The 22,939-nt window shown below is 40.8% G+C and overlaps 1 protein-coding gene across 7 annotated transcripts in view; it reads left to right on the top strand.

Moving 5' to 3' along the window:
* Positions 1 to 22,939, top strand: part of LOC138642361 (poly(rC)-binding protein 3-like) — a 1,684,203-nt gene that overhangs the window by 1,637,871 nt on the left and 23,393 nt on the right. For all 7 annotated transcript variants that reach the window (XM_069730482.1, XM_069730484.1, XM_069730483.1 and 4 more), the window contains 5 exons: positions 2,055 to 2,198; positions 3,215 to 3,256; positions 3,688 to 3,763; positions 5,649 to 5,701; positions 10,856 to 11,025. In XM_069730482.1, coding sequence (XP_069586583.1) covers positions 2,055 to 2,198; positions 3,215 to 3,256; positions 3,688 to 3,763; positions 5,649 to 5,701; positions 10,856 to 11,025 — 485 coding nt within the window. The remainder of the gene's footprint in view (positions 1 to 2,054; positions 2,199 to 3,214; positions 3,257 to 3,687; positions 3,764 to 5,648; positions 5,702 to 10,855; positions 11,026 to 22,939) is intronic.

The raw sequence follows: 22,939 nt of genomic DNA, 5'->3' as shown, positions 1-22,939 counted from the left end.
GTGCCCGGTTTCTGCGCTCAGCTTAGAGAGGTCTAGTCGCTGGCCTCCTATAGTTCCTAGGGTCTTTCTGTGCTCCTTCACTGTCTGCTACCAACTGTCAACTCTTCCCAACTGCCTAGCAACTGCCTAACAACTAATTCCTCTTCCCAACCAGAGAGAGCAGCTCCTCTGAAGTCTGGTGTAGAGCTCCCACTTCTGGCCTGGAGTCAGAACGGTGTTGTATGTGCTAATTACTTGTTAAGAGGAATCTTCCATCGCTTCCAAGCGTGACATCACTCTCCCCGTGAGGAAAGCAATGTCCCTGTAACAAACAGGACCCTGGGGTGTCACAGTTGTACCAAGTATATATGTTAGGATGGAGGATAAATTATTAATTGCAGGATGTCCACCCACTGGAGCCACCACCAATCCAAAGAACATTCTGAATAGAGTCAGTAGAAAATGGAGGTCTAAGTGGGAACGATTCTCCTTGCAGAGTGCAAATCCAGTATAAGGAGACTTATAGGCCATGTATTGCTGCTCTGGGAATTTATATATGCAATTAGCCTCATCAGAAGGAAAAGAACTTTGCCTCTGGCACCAATTATTCGATGCATCAATCCTAAATGTCAATATTGTCCCTTTAAAAAGCCTTGCCACGTGACTTAGGATATGAGTAAAATAAATAAAAAATAAATCATAAAGCCAAACCAAAGAATCCATTTACAGACCCATGCAACACCCCGACTTACGTCTCTTCAATTGGAATTTCTGGTTTAGCGTCTTATTCTAAGTCATCTGGCAAGAATCGTTAAAGGGAACCTGTCCTGTCATTTTTTGCTATTAAACTGGCCTCAGTGTGTTGATAATTATGCAATGTGCATCACTAACATGGTTTTCTCAAAGAAAAGCTCACAGTATTACGTGTAAATAACACTTTATTTAAAAAAGGGATTCCTTCACATACCTTTTGTTTCCGTCATAGGGGTGGCGCTTTTACCGATTCTGTCACAGATCAGTCAGTGTCCTATTCAAATTATGCATGCTCACACCATTGCAATTATTTGCCGTGACTGCCCTGACGTCACGGCAACTACCTATCAAACCCTGAGCATGCGCATTGCCCAACTGCTCATCAGGCATGTGCACTAACTCTGGGTGTGCAGCCCCAGCTTTATGTCAGATGTGCACATTATGCAAACGTGGAGTGGATGTAGCATAGTGAAAATATGGCTTTTATCCTAAGTCATGTGACAAGACTCGTTAAAGGGTCGATATTGACTGTTAGGATTGCTACTTCCAATAGGTGGCACTAGAGTTCGAGTCCTCTTCCTCTCTGAAGAGACAATTTGCATATTTCCCAGAGGAGCATTGCGGCTTCCAGTCTCCTCATCTCGACATGCTTAACATGTCACTCTCCGCAAGGAGAAACGATACTTCTTGGATTTCCTCTTAGTAAAATTTGAGTAAATTTGAGGTTTACAAAATTCATACGCTAAATGAAAAGCTACCTTCACAATCACTTCGGCAGCATTTTTCCCCATGTAAAAACACCCGAATTTTAACATGCACTTTTTCTAGCATCTTTTCCATTTTATAGTGTTTCTTAAGATAACTGTTTCGGTTGCAATTTGGTTGTCATGTAATTCGGAGATATTGTGATTCCTATTTTTCTCTTAAAATGACATAATGTGATATGTCAATAACACTACAATAAATGCAAAACACTAACACTTTTTGGTGGACAAAATGGTCAAAACTGTGTAATAAAACTCCACACCTAAAACATGTTGCAATTTAATGAGAAAAAAGCAATGAACACTAAAGACACAAGTGAGATGAAAAAAGTCGCAGAAAATCAGTTTGTGTTTCTTTTAAAATGTCCTACTTCTCCAGCAAGCATTTGGTCACAGCATTTTTTGTGGTTAAACAAATGCCACTAAAATTGAAAGAAAATGTTATTTTAACAACAAAACTTCAAACATTGGTATCTAAGACTTGTCCTAGAAACATTTTTCTATATTTTTTATTTTCTCTTCATTATATAACTTGAGTTTCTCTTTTGTAATTTTCAGTCTCCACCAAAAGGTGCCACTATACCTTATCGCCCAAAGCCTGCCTCTGGACCTATTATTTTTGCTGGAGGCCAGGTAAGAGCGGATACCATTTTGGCCTCAGCTGGAAATCACGCCGTCCTGGCCCAACCTCAACCAGCACCTGTTAGTTTACTCTCTTTTTCCTGGTATAGTATAAGAGTATATGTTGTATCAGACATGGTTAGTTCACTCCAGCTGCTTTGTCATTCCAGAATTGTTAGCACTTCTCCTGTTTGCCATGCCTTCCATAGTTGGATACGTATTGTGCATGCTGTCTTCCCTATTTTTAGTTACGTTGCAAATTAACTTATACTTTGTGTCCCCATCTTTCTCATGTATAAACATTTACTACAAATATGACTGTATAGGATACTGACATATTTGTTATGTTCGCATAATTAATGAATTACATAATAGGTTTGGCGCTGTTCTCGGAGACTTCATAAGAGGCTTTAAATAAGTGTCCTGTATCTTATATTATAGTCACTATATTAGATTACTGTTTGCAAATCTATAAAAACCCAAGGAAGCAAACCATTTTCAGTATATATTTATATATATATTTTTTAAATGACTTCACATAGTTACATTCAGTTACAATTGAAAAAAGACACAAGTCCATCAAGTTCGACCTCCCTCTATCACGTATACATTATCTATCACTAGATTATACGTACAATGGCATTTGTAACACATCTAGCTCTTTATTAAGCTCTGATATAGTCCCTGCTGTTACGGCATCTTGTGGTAGGGCATTCCATAGTTTGACCACTGTAACTGTAAAGAACCCTTTCCTATTTAGCTTCCGGAATTTCCCTTGCTCCACATGTAATAAATGTCCGATAGTCTTTGGAAAGAGAAGTCATGTGCCAGTCCTTTGTATTGACCACACTTAAATTTAGACATGTAAATGAGATCTCCTTTCAGCCATATTTTTTCTAAATGAAACAAGCCCTATCATTGGGCTTCCTATACGCAAATACTTAATGACACGTATTCCCTTTGTCTCATTTTATATCAACTCACATATACATTTTGTCAGAAAGTCTCAGTATCCTTTACTAAATCACTTTGTAGCACTACTTCTAGTCGTGGCGAGTCTTCCATGTGTAACTTTTTATTTACCTGTCCTTTTCTAGGCATTTGCAATTCAGGGGCAGTATGCTATTCCACATCCAGACGTGAGTCCAGCGCATGTCAATAATATCAGACTTAACCTATTGATTTGTACTGGGTAGCAAATACTTTCTGAAGCAAAGATTGTACTTTATTTCAAAACCTCAGCTATGAAATAATGATCACAATGAAGTATCTAGCACTCGTAGAGAGTATGGTGGCCCAGATACAAAGTAAAATCTATTTCTTTTCATTTGTTTAGTTTTGCGCAGATTTAACTTCCACCTTTTAGTATAATTCTGTATGTTAATTTAACAATAAATATGTAATTTCTAATTATTGTTCCTTTATTGTAGTTTAGAAACAAATGATTGAACCTCTCTTTCTATTTTCTTTTTTTTTAATAAATGGTTTTTTTTAAACAATAGATGGTTTTCTGTATTCTGATATAATTACATTTGATTGGTTAGTTCTAATTTCCCATCCTGCCCTGCAGTTGACCAAGCTTCACCAGTTGGCTATGCAGCATACCCCTTTTACTCCCCTTGGGCAGACCACCCCTGGTTTCCCTGGTACGTACCCATGACCCCCTGAGAATGTCCTACTTCTTAACACCTTTGTTTCCATGGTCATGACATCATTTTGTCTACTAAATGCAGTCAGTGACCAAGATATCCATTTACTTTCTTCTCATAATGCACCTTGTTGTGTTTTTGCGCTTCATTTACCTTTCTTAATGTAATCTGCCTTGCTTTACCTATTTTATACCATTAATGTCATACTTAAAGGGGTTATCTACTGTTTGTTCTTCTGGTGCTCACTGCTCCTATGCCTCCCGGCTTCCTGCTTGCTATGGGCGGTGTGCCACTGAAGATTGATACTTCGGATCATTGGCATGGCGGTGTCACTGGCCAGAACTGTGCGCTCTCGGGTGCTGCTAGCAGACACAGCTCTGCCTGGGCATCATGAGAGGGGCAAATTGGCTTTAATGCTGGCCAAATCTAGTAATTCGGTGGGCTTCAGAGCAGCGCTTGCAAGCTGTAGAGTAAACAGCTTGCAGCCGCAGGCTCCTTTTTCTTAGGAAAGCGGTAACATAGGCAAAGAGATGTAAACTATGAAATTACTGATGTCTCTCTTCTAAAGAATGGAGAGAAGTATAAAAAAAATAAATTGCAAAGTTGCTTGCTTTTACAATCACTTGGCAATTTTAACCCTTTATGAACACGAGATAACCCCTTTAATTGTAATGTCTAGGAAATAGACTAACATACTCAAGCATGTGCCAGTGTACAGTAATGTGTGTGCATTGACAGACTATCTGATCTGTACAGTCAGAGAAGATGTTTTACAAGAGGTAAAAGACAAGTAGAAACACTGGGAAATTCAATATCAGATCTGAAATAAGCACACAACTTGCATTCTTATACTATATCCAATATGGCTATCTTAGAATGAAATATATGGAAGCAGAGGCTCCTTAGGTTGTGGCAGCCTTATAGAGAAATATGTACAGTTTGACGCTGGACACATGCTTGAGAGGTAATGTTCAGAAATGTACTTTTATCATGTACAGAGTAGACGTGTAACCAATGAGGCACAATTTACTGCATACATATCACATAGATCTGCCCTATTACATGTAATGGAAGCAGCCTATAGCCATCCATAAATGAAAAATCACTCAAAATCAGTGAATATGTAGCTCTCTTTTTGGCATAATTGTACATGATAAAGTATATGTGTGCTATGTGTGTGATCTTTACGTGCTTTGTCTTCTCCAATCCTCTACCTTGTAGCTATTGCTCTGCTCCTTAACCATGCTCCTGATTTAATAATATAATGCATCTTGTCAGTGTAAGCCTTTCCCGAACACCTTGTCTCTCCTTTCTCCTTGTCTTCACTCCCATTTAAAACAAATGTATGCAACTTACAGTATATTCTATTCCTCCTCCCAATAAGCCTTCCTCCCCAAGGTTTCTCAGGCACCACTAACCCTATTTATTTAAATACCACTTGTCTTCCTTGTTATCCTTCCTGAATCCCACTATTTTTCATTTAGCTATATCAAATAATATTTTTTTTCTGTTTTTATTTCTATAAGGCAGCGTTGCTCATGAACAGCAGGCAGATAGAAAGGGCAATTTCTAGCTTCACCTGAGTGTATACTTATGACATTCAATTTAGTTCCATGTTTTGCTATCTAACATTGATCCTGTAACATATAGTATTGGGCTACAGGATTACTATTGCTCATCATTAAACCAACGCTAAGCAAACTATTTTACGGTTCCCTTTTGATAACCATTTCCATGTTGCTGTAAGTTCTGTACTTTTCTTTGCTGCAGTTTGTATCATTTTCCTTTACATCAAAGACGAGTAACGTATGCATATGCTGTAACTTGTTTAGATCTGCGTTTTGCCTATGACATTTTTTACCTGTTTTTCTAATTTAAACAGGACTGGATGCTACATCCCCAACCAGTTCCCATGAACTCACGATTCCAAATGATGTAAGTGCCACTTAAGACATGTCATCTGAACATATGAGAACATTACATCTAAGATCAGATTCTAGATCAAATTTGATTTGCAGGAGGAACACTTGAATCAGTCAGGTTGATGTATTTTCTTCATATTGGCCATTATTCCTATATGCATGCAATATACAAACTGTGTCCATCATATCAACTGTCTTTGTTTGATAGCTATCAATGACTTCATATACTGTATGAGCATGTGGGTCTTTGAAATGTAAAGTCAATGGCATCTTTATATCTTTTATCTCTTGCTGCATTCCCGAGTACTAGGGCTTCCACTAATAAATGAGGTGGTAAGTGCTCATAGCGCTTAAGGAGCCACTGCTTCCCAAGGCTGTTTGCCCACCAAGCACCATCATCTTTGGTGTGATCGGTAGCTCGCTCACGGTTTTATTTCTTTGCTTAGTGCCTGATGTCCCACAGTCAGTGAGCTGTCAATTAAGCTAAAGGGGCTGGTGTTGAGTGCGGAACCAACCTCTGGAAGAAGACACTCAGAAATCATTCCCAGAGCACTCAACACCTCATTTGCATAGAAATCAAAACGCTGATTTCACAGGAACGCAGCAAAAGATAGAAGATCTAAAGGTGTTGATGGATTTACATTTCAAAGACCTGAATGCCCATATCAGCATGTGATCTAAGGGGTAAGTTTGCTCCTTGCCCCTACTACTTACCCCTTAAGGTACCGTCACACTCAGCGACGCTGCAGCGATATAGACAACGAGCCGATCGCTGGAGCGTCGCTGTTTAGTTCGCTGTAGAGATGTCAAACACAGCAACAGCAGAACGATGCAGGAGCGATCCAGTGACGTAACGGCGACTCACTTCTCGTTCTCGCTGGTTGTTAGCTCCATGTAAAACATTGCTGGCATCGTTGCTTTTGATGTCAAACATGACGAATCACGCCGACCTGGCGACAAAATTAAGTTCTGGACTTCTAGCTCCGACAAGCGGTGGCACAGCGGGATCCAGATCGCTGCTGCGTGTCAAACACAACGAGATCGCTGCAACGTCACGGATTGTTGTCGTTCTCGTTGCAAAGTTGCTGAGTGTGACGGTACCTTTAGATCCCATTCTTAGCCTCTCATCAAAGCCAAATCAGGTCTCATACTTTGCACCATCGAGGGGCAATACCACAAAACACCGTGTCTGCAAATTGAGATTCTGATTTTGCTTTTATCTTAAATTATATTGCAAGGCTCCTTAGAGGGTGAATAGTGACTTGTAAGATCGCTTCTTCCAACAGGTGGCGCTATAGAGTTCTACTCTTCCTCTCTGAAGAGGCAATTTGCATATTAGCATGGAAAGTTGATCTTACTTACAGATTCCATTTAAAATTGGGGGTCTGATTTTGGGGGTCTGATTCTTAGCACCCCTTTTTTACTAGTGGATATACCTGAAGTGACAAACTAGTTAGAGCTAAGCTGCACTAAGTTGTAATATCAGGCATAACCACTTTTAAAAGTAGGCTGATGTAGTTGGAAAATAATGAATCAAATGTGGCATATTAGGGGATGTAGCCCCTTCAGTCAGATGATTGGCGGAGTCCCTAGAGCCATATGCTAACTAATTGTATATCTTTTCATCTAACATTTTTTATTTGTCATCTTGTATGTACATTTTCTATTAAATATATGTGTTTAACCAAGTGTTTAAAATTCTGGGTTATTTTATGTGCTGCCCTGTTTACTTAACAAAGCCAGACAACAAACATTATGGTCTATTGGGTCTAACCTAGTTCTAGTTATACAGTACTTCCATGAGTATCTCTGCGCAGATGATATGGTATACACCACCAAATAACAAATTGTACTAATTACAAATGTGATGCCAATTTTCCATTTTCAGTGGGAATTCTCTGAAATATGGGTCACTCAAGCATTTTTTTTACTCTTATTAGGAATGTAATGCCTGCACCTGCATAGTTCCTTGTGTGCTTTCAGTTACACAGTGATTCTCCCGATAGGAGACTGCTGCTGTGGAAAGTGCCGGAGCCAGACATCCATCCCCTCATGTTGTGATCTGCAGCCATTCTGTATGATCCCATTGAGCGCTCTGCTTTTACTCCTCACTTTGGCTCAGTGTGTAGAGCAGGGGATTGATAAGTAAGCTGTAAAATGGGTGGGCATCAAAGTAGATAAGGTCTAGAAATTGTATTCATATTTCAAGTTATAAAAATGTACAAAAATATATGTATAGTTTTTCAGCATGATTTATAAAAAATGGTTAAAATAAAATGCCTAAAATAAAATACTATTGTTATACTATAATATTCAGAAAGAGAAGCGTAGTAGCCATGAACCACCAAATAGTTCTGCAATTGTTCTACGCGTTCTAATAAAATTTGGTGGTTCACGGCTACTCCATTTCTCTTTCTGGGTTTGCATGTTATAGGAGTACTCCACCCTCCCTAAATTGTGTAGGGGAACTTTATTATTTTTCTTGTTCCTAACCACATCTATCCATTATGTGCTATGTGAATATTTGGTTTATAATATTTAATGTCTCAACTCCAGATATTAAACATGTTATTTACTGTTAGCAATTTTGAGTAAAAAAAGATACTCCCCTCTTGGATCAGTGCCATTCCCGGTGGTGCAGTTGTTATACCACGTTAGCGCTGCAGCCAATCAGCAGTCACTAAGGGCTGCAGAACACACACCTCCCTCAGATGTTTAAGTTTCATCCAAGGCAAGAGTGAGCGCTGCAGCCCATTAGTGGCCCCTGACGGGATGCAGAGCTTACACGGCATAACAATGTTACGTGAGCGTCATCAGACCCAACGCCAACATCACTGGTACAGCGCTGACACAGGGGATGGTACCTGTTCTGTTTGTTTTACATGGGGAAATACATCATTTACAAAGGGGTTGTTCAAATGGTAGACAACCCAATCTTTTAAAAAAATATATAAAATTCACAAACTTTGAATTAGTTCAACAAGATGAATTTCGTGCCCTGCAAAATCCAAAAATTGGCTTGTGAGAATCACAGTATACTTGATTGTTTGAAATAATTTATTTAAAATACAATCTACCACTGATTTTAATTGCAGCACTTATTGTCTTCATTGACATTCACATGTGGTTTTTCAGAGATTTCAGCATAATTACTGGTTCTAGTAGCAACAATGTGCATAATGGATACAGTATTTTAATACTTCCTGCCCCTGTTATTAATTACCTAGTAATTATGCACTGCACTTGCTTCAGGGTCCTGCAAGACTTAATTTCAAACAATAGTGGGCATAATTATTTAAAGTTTACATAAGAATTAATGACATTAACATAGCTGTCACTTGGATTGCTTAAAGAAAAGACAAAATGTAGTAGTAGGCTAAATATATAGTATTACTGACAAGCAACTTTTTTACGGTTATAACAAGAATACATGTTATCTGTAAATTCCTAAACTAATTTATTGTATTAAAATTGTAATTTATGCTAAAAGCATAACTATCACACTATTAAATACTAACTTAGGGATTATTTTGTCTAGCTCTCCATGTTATACTCACCTGTGGGTCCAACCTATGTCTTCACATTTTCCTCGCACAGCTTGAATGAGAAGTGCTCATGGGTTGTTAGGACAGTCAAGTGAAGGCCAGCAGCTATGTTCGTACATCCTAGGCTAGCAGGGGTTGTCCACCTACAATCAATGTATGAGATCTCCCAGAATAATTTAAAATAATGAAATAAATGTTTTTTTACCTTTACCGATCCTTCATCAATACTGTTCCACTGCTACCCAATCTCATGCCTTTCTACTTTTTGGCATCTCCAGGATGCCATGTGATTGACTGCCGTGGTGTCCAAGTGACCTATGTATCACAGTTACTTAGGTACTGTTAAAGTGGGAGCAATGGGGGAAGAATTCTGTGGGATTTTATTACATTCTTTTTAGTTGGCAGAGAACATTGGGGTAGGTAGGGGTAATTATAATATATAAATCAAATAAATTAAAAAAAGCAATATGGGTCAATAAAGGTGCACTGTCCAGGAGGTTTTCACACTCCCCAATGCACAATACAGAAAAACATAGGACAATGTCAGCATTCCTTTAGTATTAAATCAATGTAGATTGTGTAATTCATGTGTTCATTAATTGCAGAGTGCTGTTGGGTAGTGTTTGTAAAAGTGTCTGTACTGTATATTGACCACAGTGTATGTGTGCCTTCAGAATAATTTAATACTATTGAAGTGCCTTGCCCTATGTTTTTTAGCATAAATACTATTTATATTCACTTACGATGAGCTAGCCAGTCACTGGTGATGCATTGCTAAATTTTTTTTTAATATTTTACAGCATTTAGAGTGTTTAAAAAGAAAAAAAAAACAGGTTTGGACAACTCTTTTAAAGGGAACCTGTCACCCCCAAAATCGATGGTGAGGTAAGCTCACCGTCATCAGGGGCACAACAACAGTATTCTGTAATGCTGTAGATAAGCCCCTGATGTAACCTGAAAGAGGAGAAAAAGACGTTAGATTATTCTCACCCAGGGGCGGTACCGCTGTGGTCTGGTCAAATGGGTGTCTCAGGTCCACCCCGGCGCCTCCCATCTTCATTCCATGACGTCCTCTTCTGGTCTTCACGCCGTGGCTCTGGCACAGGCGTACTTTGTCTGCCCTGTTGAGGGCAGAGCAAAGTACTGCAGTGCACAGGCGCCGGGCCTCTCTGACCTTTCCGGCGCCTGCGCACTGCAGTACTTCAACAGGGCAGACAAAGTACCCCTGCACCCGAGCCGCGGCGTGAAGACCAGAAGAGGACGTCATGGAATGAAGATGGGAGGCGCCGGAGCGGACCTGAGACACCCGTTTGACCAGACCACAGCAGGACCGCCCCTGGGTGAGTATAATCGAATGTCTTTTTCTCCTCTTTCAGGTAACATCGGCGGCTTATCTACAGCATTACAGAATGCTATAGATAAGCCCCTGATGACAGTGAGCTTACCTCACCATCGATTTTGGGGGTGACAGGTTCCCTTTAAGCACTTTAAAGATGACTGTATCTAAATTGCCACTATCTTTCCTTTTTTATTTATAAAAAATGTTCTTTAATACACCAATATGAATATTTGTTTATATTCTTGTTAGAAAACTGTAATGACGCACTATTTCTGGCCTTCAGTTAATAGGCTGCATTATTGGTCGACAAGGCAGCAAAATCAATGAAATCAGGCAAATGTCCGGCGCACAGATCAAAATTGCAAACGCGTCAGAAGGCAACGGAGAAAGACAAGTCACGATTACTGGATCTCCCGCAAACATCAGCTTAGCACAATACCTTATTAATGCCAGGTAAGCTCTCAAATTACCAATTGTAAATTATCTCTGTCTTAAAGGATTTTTTAAAGTACCCAGTTTAGCTGAAGATAGTTAAACCAGTCAATGTTTAGGCAAAGTATGCAATATTTAATATATTGTAGTTACTTCCATAGTGCAGTCCAATGGGTTTTATAAACTATAGGTAAATTCTGTGGAATACATAATCAGAGACTGTAGCATATAGCGTGGCGAATACTTCATTCTACCACAAGAATACAGTCACCATAACATAACCACAAGCTCAGTATTTTAGAAGTGCATTTACAAATTTGGAATGGAAAGGTCTGTCTGTATACTTTAATCAAATGACACAAGACCAGACAGCAAGACAGATTTAATTTGTAAGCTGGAAATTACATTCCCAACTTATTACAAAAATCTGCTTTTGCAAAATAGATATTACATTTAGCTTTACCATTAACAGTGCAGATATAAGAAAATTGACAGCATAAGGAGGCATGTGATGCTCAACTACATCAATCTTTCAACTAAATCCTTTTGAGGGCTGCCTGGATTTTCAGGGATAGAATTAATGTATAATATTCACATTTCAACGGTCCTAACAATAATAAGTTGAATCTGTAAAATAATGATACAGTGAGCAAGCCATTTTCTTCATTTACTTTCAGGTCTGTTTTTATTAATTGATTGCTCATTTGTTAATATAGTAGATACAATACACACAGAATCAGATATAGGATTACTTTTAGGAGTATGTTTAATATCTATAAGGAAAACCTCTAAAATTATAGCGATAGATAAAACCTGTGCCATAACTGATGGGCACTGGTGTAAGATTTGGACCTGCCCCTCCACACGTTTTGGTCAGATGTATGGGCTCTTATAGCTTTCTAAATCCTATAAGTACAGAGAAGTTACATTCCCCATTATGTAGTAATGTCCCTCATTTTGGGCTCCTTCCTGGTATATGTATGCCCCATGTTGGGCCCATCCTAGTATATATGTCCCCCATCCTTGTATATATGTCCCTCATCCTGGCCTCATCCTGGTATATATGTCCTCCATGCTGGCATATATGTTCCCCTTCCTGGCCCCATCCTGGTATCTATATCTCACATCCTGATATATATGTCCCTCAACATGGGCCCCATCCTGGTATATATATCGCCCATCCCGAGCCTCATCTTGGTATAGATATCCCCCATCCTGGTATGTATGTTCCCCATCCTGTTATATATATTCCCCATCCTGGTATATATGTCCCCCATTCTGCTGCTGTTCTTTAATTCATACAAGAATAAAAGATTCTACTCACCTTCCATCCTTTCCCTACTCACCGCCATGCGCCTCTACTCACATGCACGGCGACATCAGCTGTTGACCTCTGAGTAGCCGGCAGTATGTATTGCAGCCCACAGACCTGACGGGTCTCTGTGTCACAATACACTTCTGCTGAATGTGTGTCCAAGGACGCACATTCAGTTGAAGTTTGCGCTGACGTCGGTGGACACATCACCCACACGGGCCTGGTCACGGTCGCGACCTCTGCAACCATTGCGCCCCTGGCTAAAACATTCACTGACATATGACAACTATTTCACTCCTTAGAGAGTTGAGATGTCATTTGTAAACTAAGGGGCCAATTCAATAAGACTGGTGTTCTATACGCCAATCTTAATGAAGGGGCATTTTGGAGTAGGATTCACCAAATTCATTAAGAGGTGCACACCACTTAATAAATTTGGCACCTCCTCCTAGTGGCCTATGCCTCCTTTTGCCTCACAGAAATCTTACTCCAGTCAGTCACAAAGAGCTCATGCAGATGACATTATTACCGTATTTCTCCGAGTGTGATCCAACAAAACATCAGATCGCAATCGGACCAATGTTTTCTTCTGGGGCCGTGCATATTCCTGATATGAAAAATCGCTGCATGTCCGATTGGGAGCAGATGTTTAGATTGCAGTCGACTATCCAAGACAACAAGTCCATGGAAAACATTGGACTTCTCCTCATCTGAGAGAATCAGACTGGAATACGCTGACACTCTGATTAAACTGTGATCAGAGTTTGATCAGGGTGTTATTTGCATAATCAGCCCAATTCTCTTTAATGAGTGAATCTATGTGAGTGAATCTGCATGAGCCCTAACTGATGAATTGGCTTGGTGCCACCACCTCCCACCCAGGCTCCATCCACTTTGGCAGAGCTGTATATAACTAGCATGAAAAAGTAAAACATTTTTTTTTCGATTTTCAAAGTGTTTTACACGAATTTTCTGCTTTAAACACTTTGATGAATCAGCCCCTGAGTGGTATAACAGAAAAAGCAAGTAAGAAATAGTGATATCAAGGGCAAATTGTAATATTTGTTATCTTTATGAGTGGAAGAAGCTACTAGAGTACAATGCAAGAAGAAAGGCTACAGCTTAAATTAAAAGCCATGACTTTGACTACTGTGGCCAGCTCAAAGCCAGATTTGCATAAAATACTTGCAGAATTTTGGTTACCTAATGCATACAATGAAGTGTATTATAATGTAGTCTGACAGTTTAATGGGCAATATCAAAATATGTGAAGGATTATAAAAATGGTACAAGTTTTTAATCTACAACATGATGCAGATTTTCTACAGATTTCCTACTTTGCAAATAAATGTATGAAACCCACAGCTAATCTGTAATGTAACACATTTTGATTTTGGTACATATTTATAGACTGGTGCAACATGTGCAAACCTGGCCTAAAGCTAAAGTACTGAGAGATTCTGTGGACATTAGGATCCTTCAGAGTTCTGTAAACTGCACTAATGTTATAGGGACAACCAGGGCAAGCATCTCCCCTCAGTCAGCAGTGTAAGGTTTTTCTCACAGAGGTGGCATAATCCAACTTCAGCAGGAGGATTTTGACGTCCTCTGAGAAATATCAATCAAGGAGTGTCAATGAGGACAGTACATGGTGATGCTGTGACCGGCACTCAGCGTCATTATATTCTGTGCGAACATCAAGGACATCAGACATAGGTCTGCAGAGTGTATACCCATCTGAATCCTTCTCTGGGCTTCCCATGACTCCTTTCATGTACCAGTAGTTTTCCACATAGAGGCAGACAGACTGCACGGTGAGCAGCAATGAGGTGTGGGAGCTGCTGGAGACAGGAAGGAGGTTCCCCCTCCTTTGACTGCCCTAATCCTGCAAACTATTAGGCTACTTTCACACTAGCGTCGGCCCGATGTACCGACGCAGGTTGTGAAAAAAATGAACAATGGGGGAGGCGGATGTAGTTTTTTAACGCATCCGCTGCCCCATTGTAATGTCCGGGGAGGTGGAGGCGGAGTTCCGGCCGCGCATGCGCGGTCGGAAATGGCGGACTCGACGCACAAAAAAAGTTACATGTAACTTTTTTTGTGCCGACTGCCCGCCAAAACACGACGCATCCATCACACGATGGATGCGACATGTGGCCACACGTCGCAATGCGTCGGCTAATGCAAGTCTATGGAGAAAAAAAGGCATCCTGCGGGCAACTTTGCAGGATGCATTTTTTCTCCAAAACGACACATTACGATGTACAGCAAACAACACTAGTGTGAAAGTAGCCTTAGCCCAAGGAGCAGGAATGGTGCAGAAAATGCAGGAGCTGAGGAATCTCTTAGCCCATTAGAAGGGTGGGGCCTACATGAAATACAGAGGGGCCTAGGACCTAATGTAGTAGTGAGATAGGGGACTTCTTATATGTTTGAATATAATGTACTATGTATATAGGGGTGCATTTATGTATCTATCTGTATATATACAGTTGAAACCAGAAGTTTACATACACTATATAAAAAGACACATATGAATGTTTTTCTCAATATCTAACATGAAATCAGAACAAACTTTTCCCATTTAGGTCAATTAGGATTACCATAATTATTAGTATTTGCCAAATGCCAGAATAATTAGAGAGAGTGGGAGTGTATTAAGGCATTTTTATTACTTACTGCAAAGTCAAAAGTTTACATACACTAAGATTACTATACCTTTAAACAATTCTGCACTGCCCATATGATGATGTCATGTGTTTGGAAGCTTCCGATAGGTTCTTGGGCAACATCTGAGTTAATTAGAGACACAAAAGGTGGATGTGTCTTAATGCACACCTTAAACACTCTGCATATTTGAGAAGCATCATGTGAAAGTCTCAATAAATCAGCCAAGATATCAGGAAGAGAATTGTAAACTTGCACAAGTCTGGCTAATCTTTGGGTACAATTTCAAGATACCTGAAGGTGCCTCGTTCATCTATACAAGCAATTATATGCAAGTACAAACAAGATGAGAATGTCCAACCATCATACCGCTCAGGAAGGAGACGGGTTCTGTGTCCCATAGATTATTTCGACATGTACATATAAACCCAAGGATAAAAGCAAAAGACCTGGTGAAGATGATGGCGAAAGCTGGGAAGATGGTGTCAATATTCACAGTAAAACGAGTACTGTGTCGACATAGGTTAAAAGGCCACTCTGCCAGGAAGAAGTCATTACTCCGAAAGAAACATAAAAAAGCCAGATTAATGTTTGCAAATGCACACAGGAACAAAGACCTTAATTTTTGGAGACATGTCCTGTGGCCTGATGAAACTAAAATTGAACTTTTCAGACATAATGACCATTGTTACGTTTGGAGGAAAAAGGGAGAAGCTTGGAAGCCTAAGAACACCTTCCAACTGTGAAACATAAGGGTGGCAGCATCATATTGTGGGGTTGTTTTGCTGCAGGAGGCACTTGTGCACTTCACAAAATAGATGGCATCATGAGAATAGATTATGTGGCAATACTGAAGCAACATCTCAAGACATCAATCAGCAAGTTAAAGCTTGGGTGGAGATGGGTCTTCCAAATGGAACACTGGCACACCGGCAAAATGGTAACAAAGTGGCTTAAAGATAACAAAAAGTCAGTGTTTTGGAGTGGCCATCACAAAGCCCTGATCTTAATCCTATTGAAAATTTATGATCTAAGCTGAAAAGCAGATGTGAGCAAAGCAACCTACAAACCTGGATCAGTTACACCAGGTTTTTCAGGTGCCAGGAAAGGTCAGAGAGGCCCGGCGCCTGCGCACTGCAGTACTTTGCTCTGCCCTCAACAGGGCAGACAAAGTATGCCTGCGCCGGAGCCGCGGCAGGAAGACAAGAAGAGGACGTCATCGTATGAAGCTAGGAGGCGCCGGACCCGGACCGCGATGCCCATCGGACCTGGACCACAGCGGGACCGCCCCTGGGTGAGTATAATATAACCTGTTTTTCTTACCTTTCAGGTTACATCGGGGGCTTATCTATAGCACTACAGAATGCTGTAGATAAGCCCCTGATGCCGGTGGCCTTAGCTCATATAAGTTTTTTGGGGTGACAGATTCCCTTTAACAAACCTTGTCACATGATTAGGAAAAAAGCCAAACCAGAATCTCAATTTGCAGACACTGTGTTTCAGGGTACTGCCCCTCGTCAGTGCAAAGTGGAGATCTGTTTTGGCTGTGTGAGAGGCTTCCGACCGATATCCAAGAAGTATCGTTTCTCTTACATAGAAATACACATACAATACATGCATAAACACATGCACATAGTATATATACATAAATATATATTATATAGATACACACACTCAGTGTGTATCTATGTATCTATGAATCCATATTTAGATACACAGTCTGTGTATATGTAAAGGAAATGTATATATGTACACTATATGTATACAAATTATGTTTATTGTGCCAAAGTCACTAGCATAGTGCTGGAGAAAAGAAACATTTCACTGATGCTATTAGCTTCAGTGATTTGAAACCCAGAGGTTTGCTCCAGCACACTATGTGTTGAGAGGAGTTAATTGGCCATTTGGGGTTTTGTGGACAACTATAGAGTGGGTGGGACTATAAACATGAACTGTGGGGCTGAGTCCCATGAGGTTGGAGTTGTTAAGGACCTGCTACACCTAGTGACAATAGGGCGGGACTTTAGCTTGTTCTGGGACTTATGGCGGTAGACAAGGGTACCAAGCGACTCAGATGGGAGCCGGTTGAACCTTGATGAATTCCCATCGCAGTCGGAGGTGGATGAGTTCCTGCTGTGTGTCCTCGCTGGTGATGAGGATGAGACTGGGACCAAAGAGGCAGATATTCCTGAATTGGGGGTTTCTGGGGGAACTTTGGGCTGCTCAAATGCTGTATCTTACTTTAAAATGAGCAATTGACAATGTGGTCCCTCAAAACCTGGGGGTGACACCAGGTTTCCACATTTTGCTACTGTATATCGGGTAACTAAATTGAGAGAGAAAGTGATAGAGCAGTTGTTAGTAAAGAGTCCCTATAGGCATAGGGTACTAGGCCTGGCCCACTCTCATGTCTTGGGTGGGCATCTTGGAGTAGACAAAACTCAAGAGAGGATACTTCAGCAGTTTTACTGGCCTTGGTGTAATCAAGACATTGTTAGTTTCTGCCAATCCTGCCCTACCTGTCAGCTAACTGCTCCCGTATCCCACTTCCGCAGTCCCCTAGTGCCGTTGCCCATTATAGATGTCCCATTTGGACGGATTGCCATGGACTTTGGGGACCCTTAGTTAAGTCTGCCAGAGCACACCAATGCATCCTTTGTGGTGATAGACTACACAACAAGGTACCTGGAGGCGGTACCACTGGGAAACTCCTCCTCTGGGAGTATAGCGCAAGAGCTAACTCATATTTACCCCCCGGACGGGCCTGCCAAAGGAAATCATGATGGTATTGTAGTTCCCCCATCCCCTTTATTAATTTTGTTGCCCTCCTTTGTACTCGCTCTAGTTCCATTATATCCTTCCTGAGCACCGGTGCCCAAACTGTACACAGTACTCCATGTGCGGCCTAACCAGGGATTTGTACAGAGGCAGTATAATGCTGTCATCATGTGTATCCAGACCTCTTTTAGTGTACCCCATAATCCTGTTTGCCTTGGCAGCCGCTGCCCGGCACTGGCTGCTCCAGGTAAGTTTATCATCTTTTAACATCTTATCTATATAATGCTCTGGAGTCTGGACAGACCCCAGGGCATAATAATGGACATTCATTTTGCATCGAACAACTTTGCTAAGAATTGAATTATCTTGCTGTATCAGCGTGATTAGCTAAACTTTAATCCCAGCAGATCTGCATATCTCTAATAAGATGTTTTATTATCCCATAATCTGTCAAAAATGTATTTTAATGATATCTGACAGATTGCTGTAAATTCTGTACTTTGTCAACAGCATTTTCTAGTAAAACACCTTAAGGGTAAGTTCACACAGGACTTTTTTGCTGCTTATTTTTGCTGCGTTTTTTATGCTAATTTTCAGCTGCTTTTTACAGTACCAGCAAAACCTATGAGATTTCAGAAATCTCATGCACACACATTGGGTTTTTGTTTGATCAGTATTTTGTGCTTTGCTGCGTTTTTTTGACATAGAGCGTGTCACTTCTTTCTTCTTTTCTTTTTCACCCATTAACTTGAATGGGTGTTAAAAAAAAGCAGCAAAAACGCAGGTATCATTATTTGCTGCGTTTTTGCTGCTGAAAATCCAAGGACATTAGCCTGGAAAAAAAGAAAAAAAAATGCACCAAAATACGCACCAAAAAACGCACCAAATAGGCACCAAAAAATGCACCAAAACGCACCTAAATTAGCATAAAAAACGCAGCAAAAAAGTCCTGTGTGAACTTACCCTAAGGCCAATCAGTGTCTGATCCCCACTCATACACTTTTGATCTATCTTGAAGATAGACTGTCAATGCTGTACTCCTATAAGTTCTGATGTAATATTGGTTTAGCTGTGGACACTTGAAATACATTTCCTATTGAGGACTCCAATGTTGGAAAAGTCTGGGATCTCATTTAATCAAAAATAATCAATTTGAACAAAATGATGTTCTACAGGGCATTAAAATACTTTTCCTAAAAATAAGATTTATTAACTACCCTCCGAAAATACAGTATGATAAATGAATAATTACTGAAGGTCCTGGTCATTGAAGAGAGCATGGTTGTATGCGCTCACTTCTGCTTCATTCATAAAAGGGACTTTGGGACCATTGTTCTCATGATCAGGGGTGCCTGGTTCATTTATCTCCTTTCCTCTGGATGGGTGATATATTGTACTAGCTATTGAACCCGTTCTACGCCCGGGTGGCGAGCATTTATATTGGTATATGGTCTCCATCCTGGTATGTGCTGCTCCATCCTGCGTCCCCATCCTGTCATGTGCTGCTCCATCCTGCGTCCCCATCCTGTCATGTGCTGCTCCATCCTGCGTCCCCATCCTGTCATGAGCTGCTCCATCCTGCGCCCCCATCCTGTCATGTGCTGCTCCATCCTGCGCCCCCATCCTGTCATGTGCTGCACCCATCCTGCGCCCCCATTCTGTCATGTGCTGCTCCCATCCTGCGCCCCCATTCTGACATGTGCTGCTCCCATCCTGCGCCCCCATTCTGACATGTGCTGCATCCATCCTGCACCTCCATTCGGTAATTTGCTGCTTCCATCCTGCACCCCCGTTCTGTCATGTGCTGCCCTATTCTGTCATGTGCTGCTCCCATCCTGCGCCCCCATTCTGTCATGTGCTGCTCCCACCCAGCGCCACCGTTCTATAATTTGCTGCTCCCATCCATATGCCCCATACGCTGCTCCATTATGGTTGATGGCCCCCATAAGATGCTCCATAGTATATGTCTCATATGCTGCTCCATTATGGTTGATGGCCCCCATAAGATGCTTCATAGTATATGCCCCATATGCTGCTGCATTATGGTTGATGGCCCCCATAAGATGCTCCATAGCATATGCCCCTTATACTGCTCCATAAATGTTGATGGCCCCCATAAAATGCTCCATAGTATATGCCCCGTATACTACTGCGATATATAAAAAAAAATAACATACTCACCTATCGTTGCTGGGCGCCGAGTGCTGGGGGGCCTGAGCAGGCGGGGATACTGGCGCGCTGTGGGGGTCAGGTGCCGGAGTCGCCGCTAGCTCAGGCCCCCGACACTTGCTATAGTCACCTGGCCCTGATCCAGAGCTGCGTGCCGCTCCATGTTCCGGGTCCTCTGGCTGTGACTGTTCAGTCAGAGGGCGGCGCGCATTAAGCGCGTCATCGCGCCCTCTGAACTGTGAACGTCACAGGCAGAGGACCCGGAAGATGGAGCGGCGCGCAGCGCGGGAATGGGCCAGGTGACTATAGCATACTCACCCTCCTGCCACGTCCCTGCTTATCCGTTGGAGATTGCGGTGTGCGTTCAGTGCTTACACATACCGCGATCTCCTGGGCTGCGTCACTCTGTGGGGTCCAGACTGCGCCAGCGCTTGTGCAGTCTATAAAGGCTTCGGACAGAGTGACGCTCCCAGCCTTATATTATAGATATTGTTTATGGGACACAGCTTCCTGGAACCATTACTGAAGCTTGCCTGCTTCACATTTCTAGCTATTTTTTGTCTTCATACAAGAACAACCTATAACAAATTTCATTATAAATGTATTGTTTCTTGTTATTGAATGATGATTTAATGATTTAATGATTTAAAAGCATGATTGTTTCACTATTATTGTTGTTTTGCATTTAAGACTGGTCATTTTGTACTGAATTTAAAGGAAACATTCAGAAAACTTGCATGACTAGAGATATTGATTAAATGTGTCTAATATATTTGAATTATTAGGTGTACATGAAAGGCATGAATACATTAGCTCTTGTCACTAGCATGTCATGTATAAAGCATATAATCTTATTGAACTAATACAAAGTAACACATTAATAATGATGTAGCACATCATGTGCCCACTTCACTGACTGTGCAAAATGTAGTCTACTAAGTTCAGAAGGCTATGCAGATACAAAAAAAAATCCACCTACTCTTTCATTGTAACAGGTGTGCCAAGAAACAATTCGGACTACAAATATATATACAAATTGATCTAATCTTTGATAATAAATAAAATTAAACTATGACATAAGACTAGGAGAATTATACAAAGGATAAGGATAGGGTTGTATAGGATTAATAAAGCATGTGGAAAAGATTAATTTACAATTTAAACTACTTCTGACCACTCAGGAAATGCAGTTACAGTGGCTTGCGAAATCATACACCCCCTTAGAATTTTTCATGTTTTGCTACCTCACAACCTGGAATTTCACTGTTTTTTTAAAAGTTTGCATCAATTCATGTAAAGAACATGCCTACAACTGTGAACATTTGGTTTTCCTTTCATTGTAAAGCAAACAACAAATAGGACAAAATAGCTGAAAACTTCGGTGTGCATAACTATTCACCCCCTAAAGTCAGTATTTTGTAGAGCCTCCTTTTGCAGCAATTACAGTTGCAAGTTGCTTTGGATAAGTCTCTATGAGCTTTACACATCTTGTCACTGGGATTTTTGTCCTCAAGGCCAACCTGTCCAACTCCTTCAAGTTAGATGATTTCTGTTGGTGAATAGCAATCTTCAAGTCTGACCACAGATTCTTTATTGGTCTGGGCTTTGACTAGGCCACTTCAAAACATTTACATGTTTCCCCTTAAAACACTTGAGTGTTACTTTAGCAGTATGCTTTGGGTTTTGTTGGAAGGTGAACGTCTCAAATCACTGACAGGCTGAAACAGGTCTCAAATCACTGACAGACTGAAACAGGTTTTGCTCAAGAATATCCCTGCATTTCACACCATCCAACTTACTCTCCACTTGGCCCATTTTTCCTGTTGATGCTGCCGAAAAACATCCCCACAGCATAATTCTGCCACTATGTTTCACTGTGGGGATGGTTTTCTTTGGGTGGTGAGGTGTGTTGGTTTAGCATCAGACATACTGTTTAACTTGGTAACCAAAAAGTTCAATTTTGGTCTTATCTGATCACAGTACCTTCTTCTACACATTTGGGGAGTCACCCACATCTTATGGCAAACTCCAAACAAGCCTTATAATTTGCGTGTGTCATTAAACGCCTTTTCCTGCCCACCCTTCCAAAAAGGCCACCTCTTTGAAGTGTATGGCTTATGGTGGTTGTATGGCAGATACTCCAGTCTGTACTTGGGAACTCTGCAGCTCCTTCTTTGTGCTGCCTCTATGATTAATGGCCTCCCTATCCAGGCTAACAGTTTTGATGGGCAGCCCTCTCTTGGCAGGTTTGTTTTTGTCTCATGTTCTTTCCATGTGAGGATAATGGATTTGATAGTGCTCTGGGGAATAATCAGAGATTGGGATATTTTTTTATAAATGAACTCTGACTTGTACTTCTCAACATCTTTGTCCCTGACTTATTTGGCGATCTCCTTGGTCTTCATGGTGTTGTTTGTTAGTGGTGCCTTTTGCTTAATAGCGTTGCAGTCTCTGTGGACTTTCAGAAAAGGTGTGCATATTCTGACAGACCATGTGACAGGTAACTGCTTGAACCACAAATCTGTAGGGGCTTCATAGCAAAAGGGGTGATTACATATGCACATGTCAATTTTTACTTATTTGATCCCATAAATTTAATTTATGCCTAGATTTTTCTCACTTCACTTCACCAACTTAAACTATTTTGTGTTGATGCATCACACACAAATCAGATTATACAAATATTTATACACAGGCTGTAATGTAAAAAAAATAGGTAAAAAGTCAAGGGGGTGAATAATTTCACAAGCCACCGTAGGTCCAGAAATATTTTGACAGTGACAAGTAGCTGTTTCCCAAAAAACGTATTCAAGATACAGCTATAAAATTAATATGAGCTTAAAGTGCATACTCTCAGCTTTAATTTGAGGGTAGCTACATCCTAATTGGAGTTCAGGTTTAGGAAGCACAGCTCTTTAATATGTGACTGCCTCACATAAAAGGGACCAAATGTAATTGGACAATTATCTCAAAAGCTCTTTAATGGGTTGGATGGGCTATTCCTTC

This window comes from Ranitomeya imitator, chromosome 6, assembly GCF_032444005.1.
Source record: "Ranitomeya imitator isolate aRanImi1 chromosome 6, aRanImi1.pri, whole genome shotgun sequence".
In the NCBI taxonomy this organism is placed as follows: Eukaryota; Metazoa; Chordata; class Amphibia; order Anura; family Dendrobatidae; genus Ranitomeya; species Ranitomeya imitator.
Note: the sequence above shows the minus strand (reverse complement) of the source record. Positions and strands in the feature narration are given on the sequence as shown.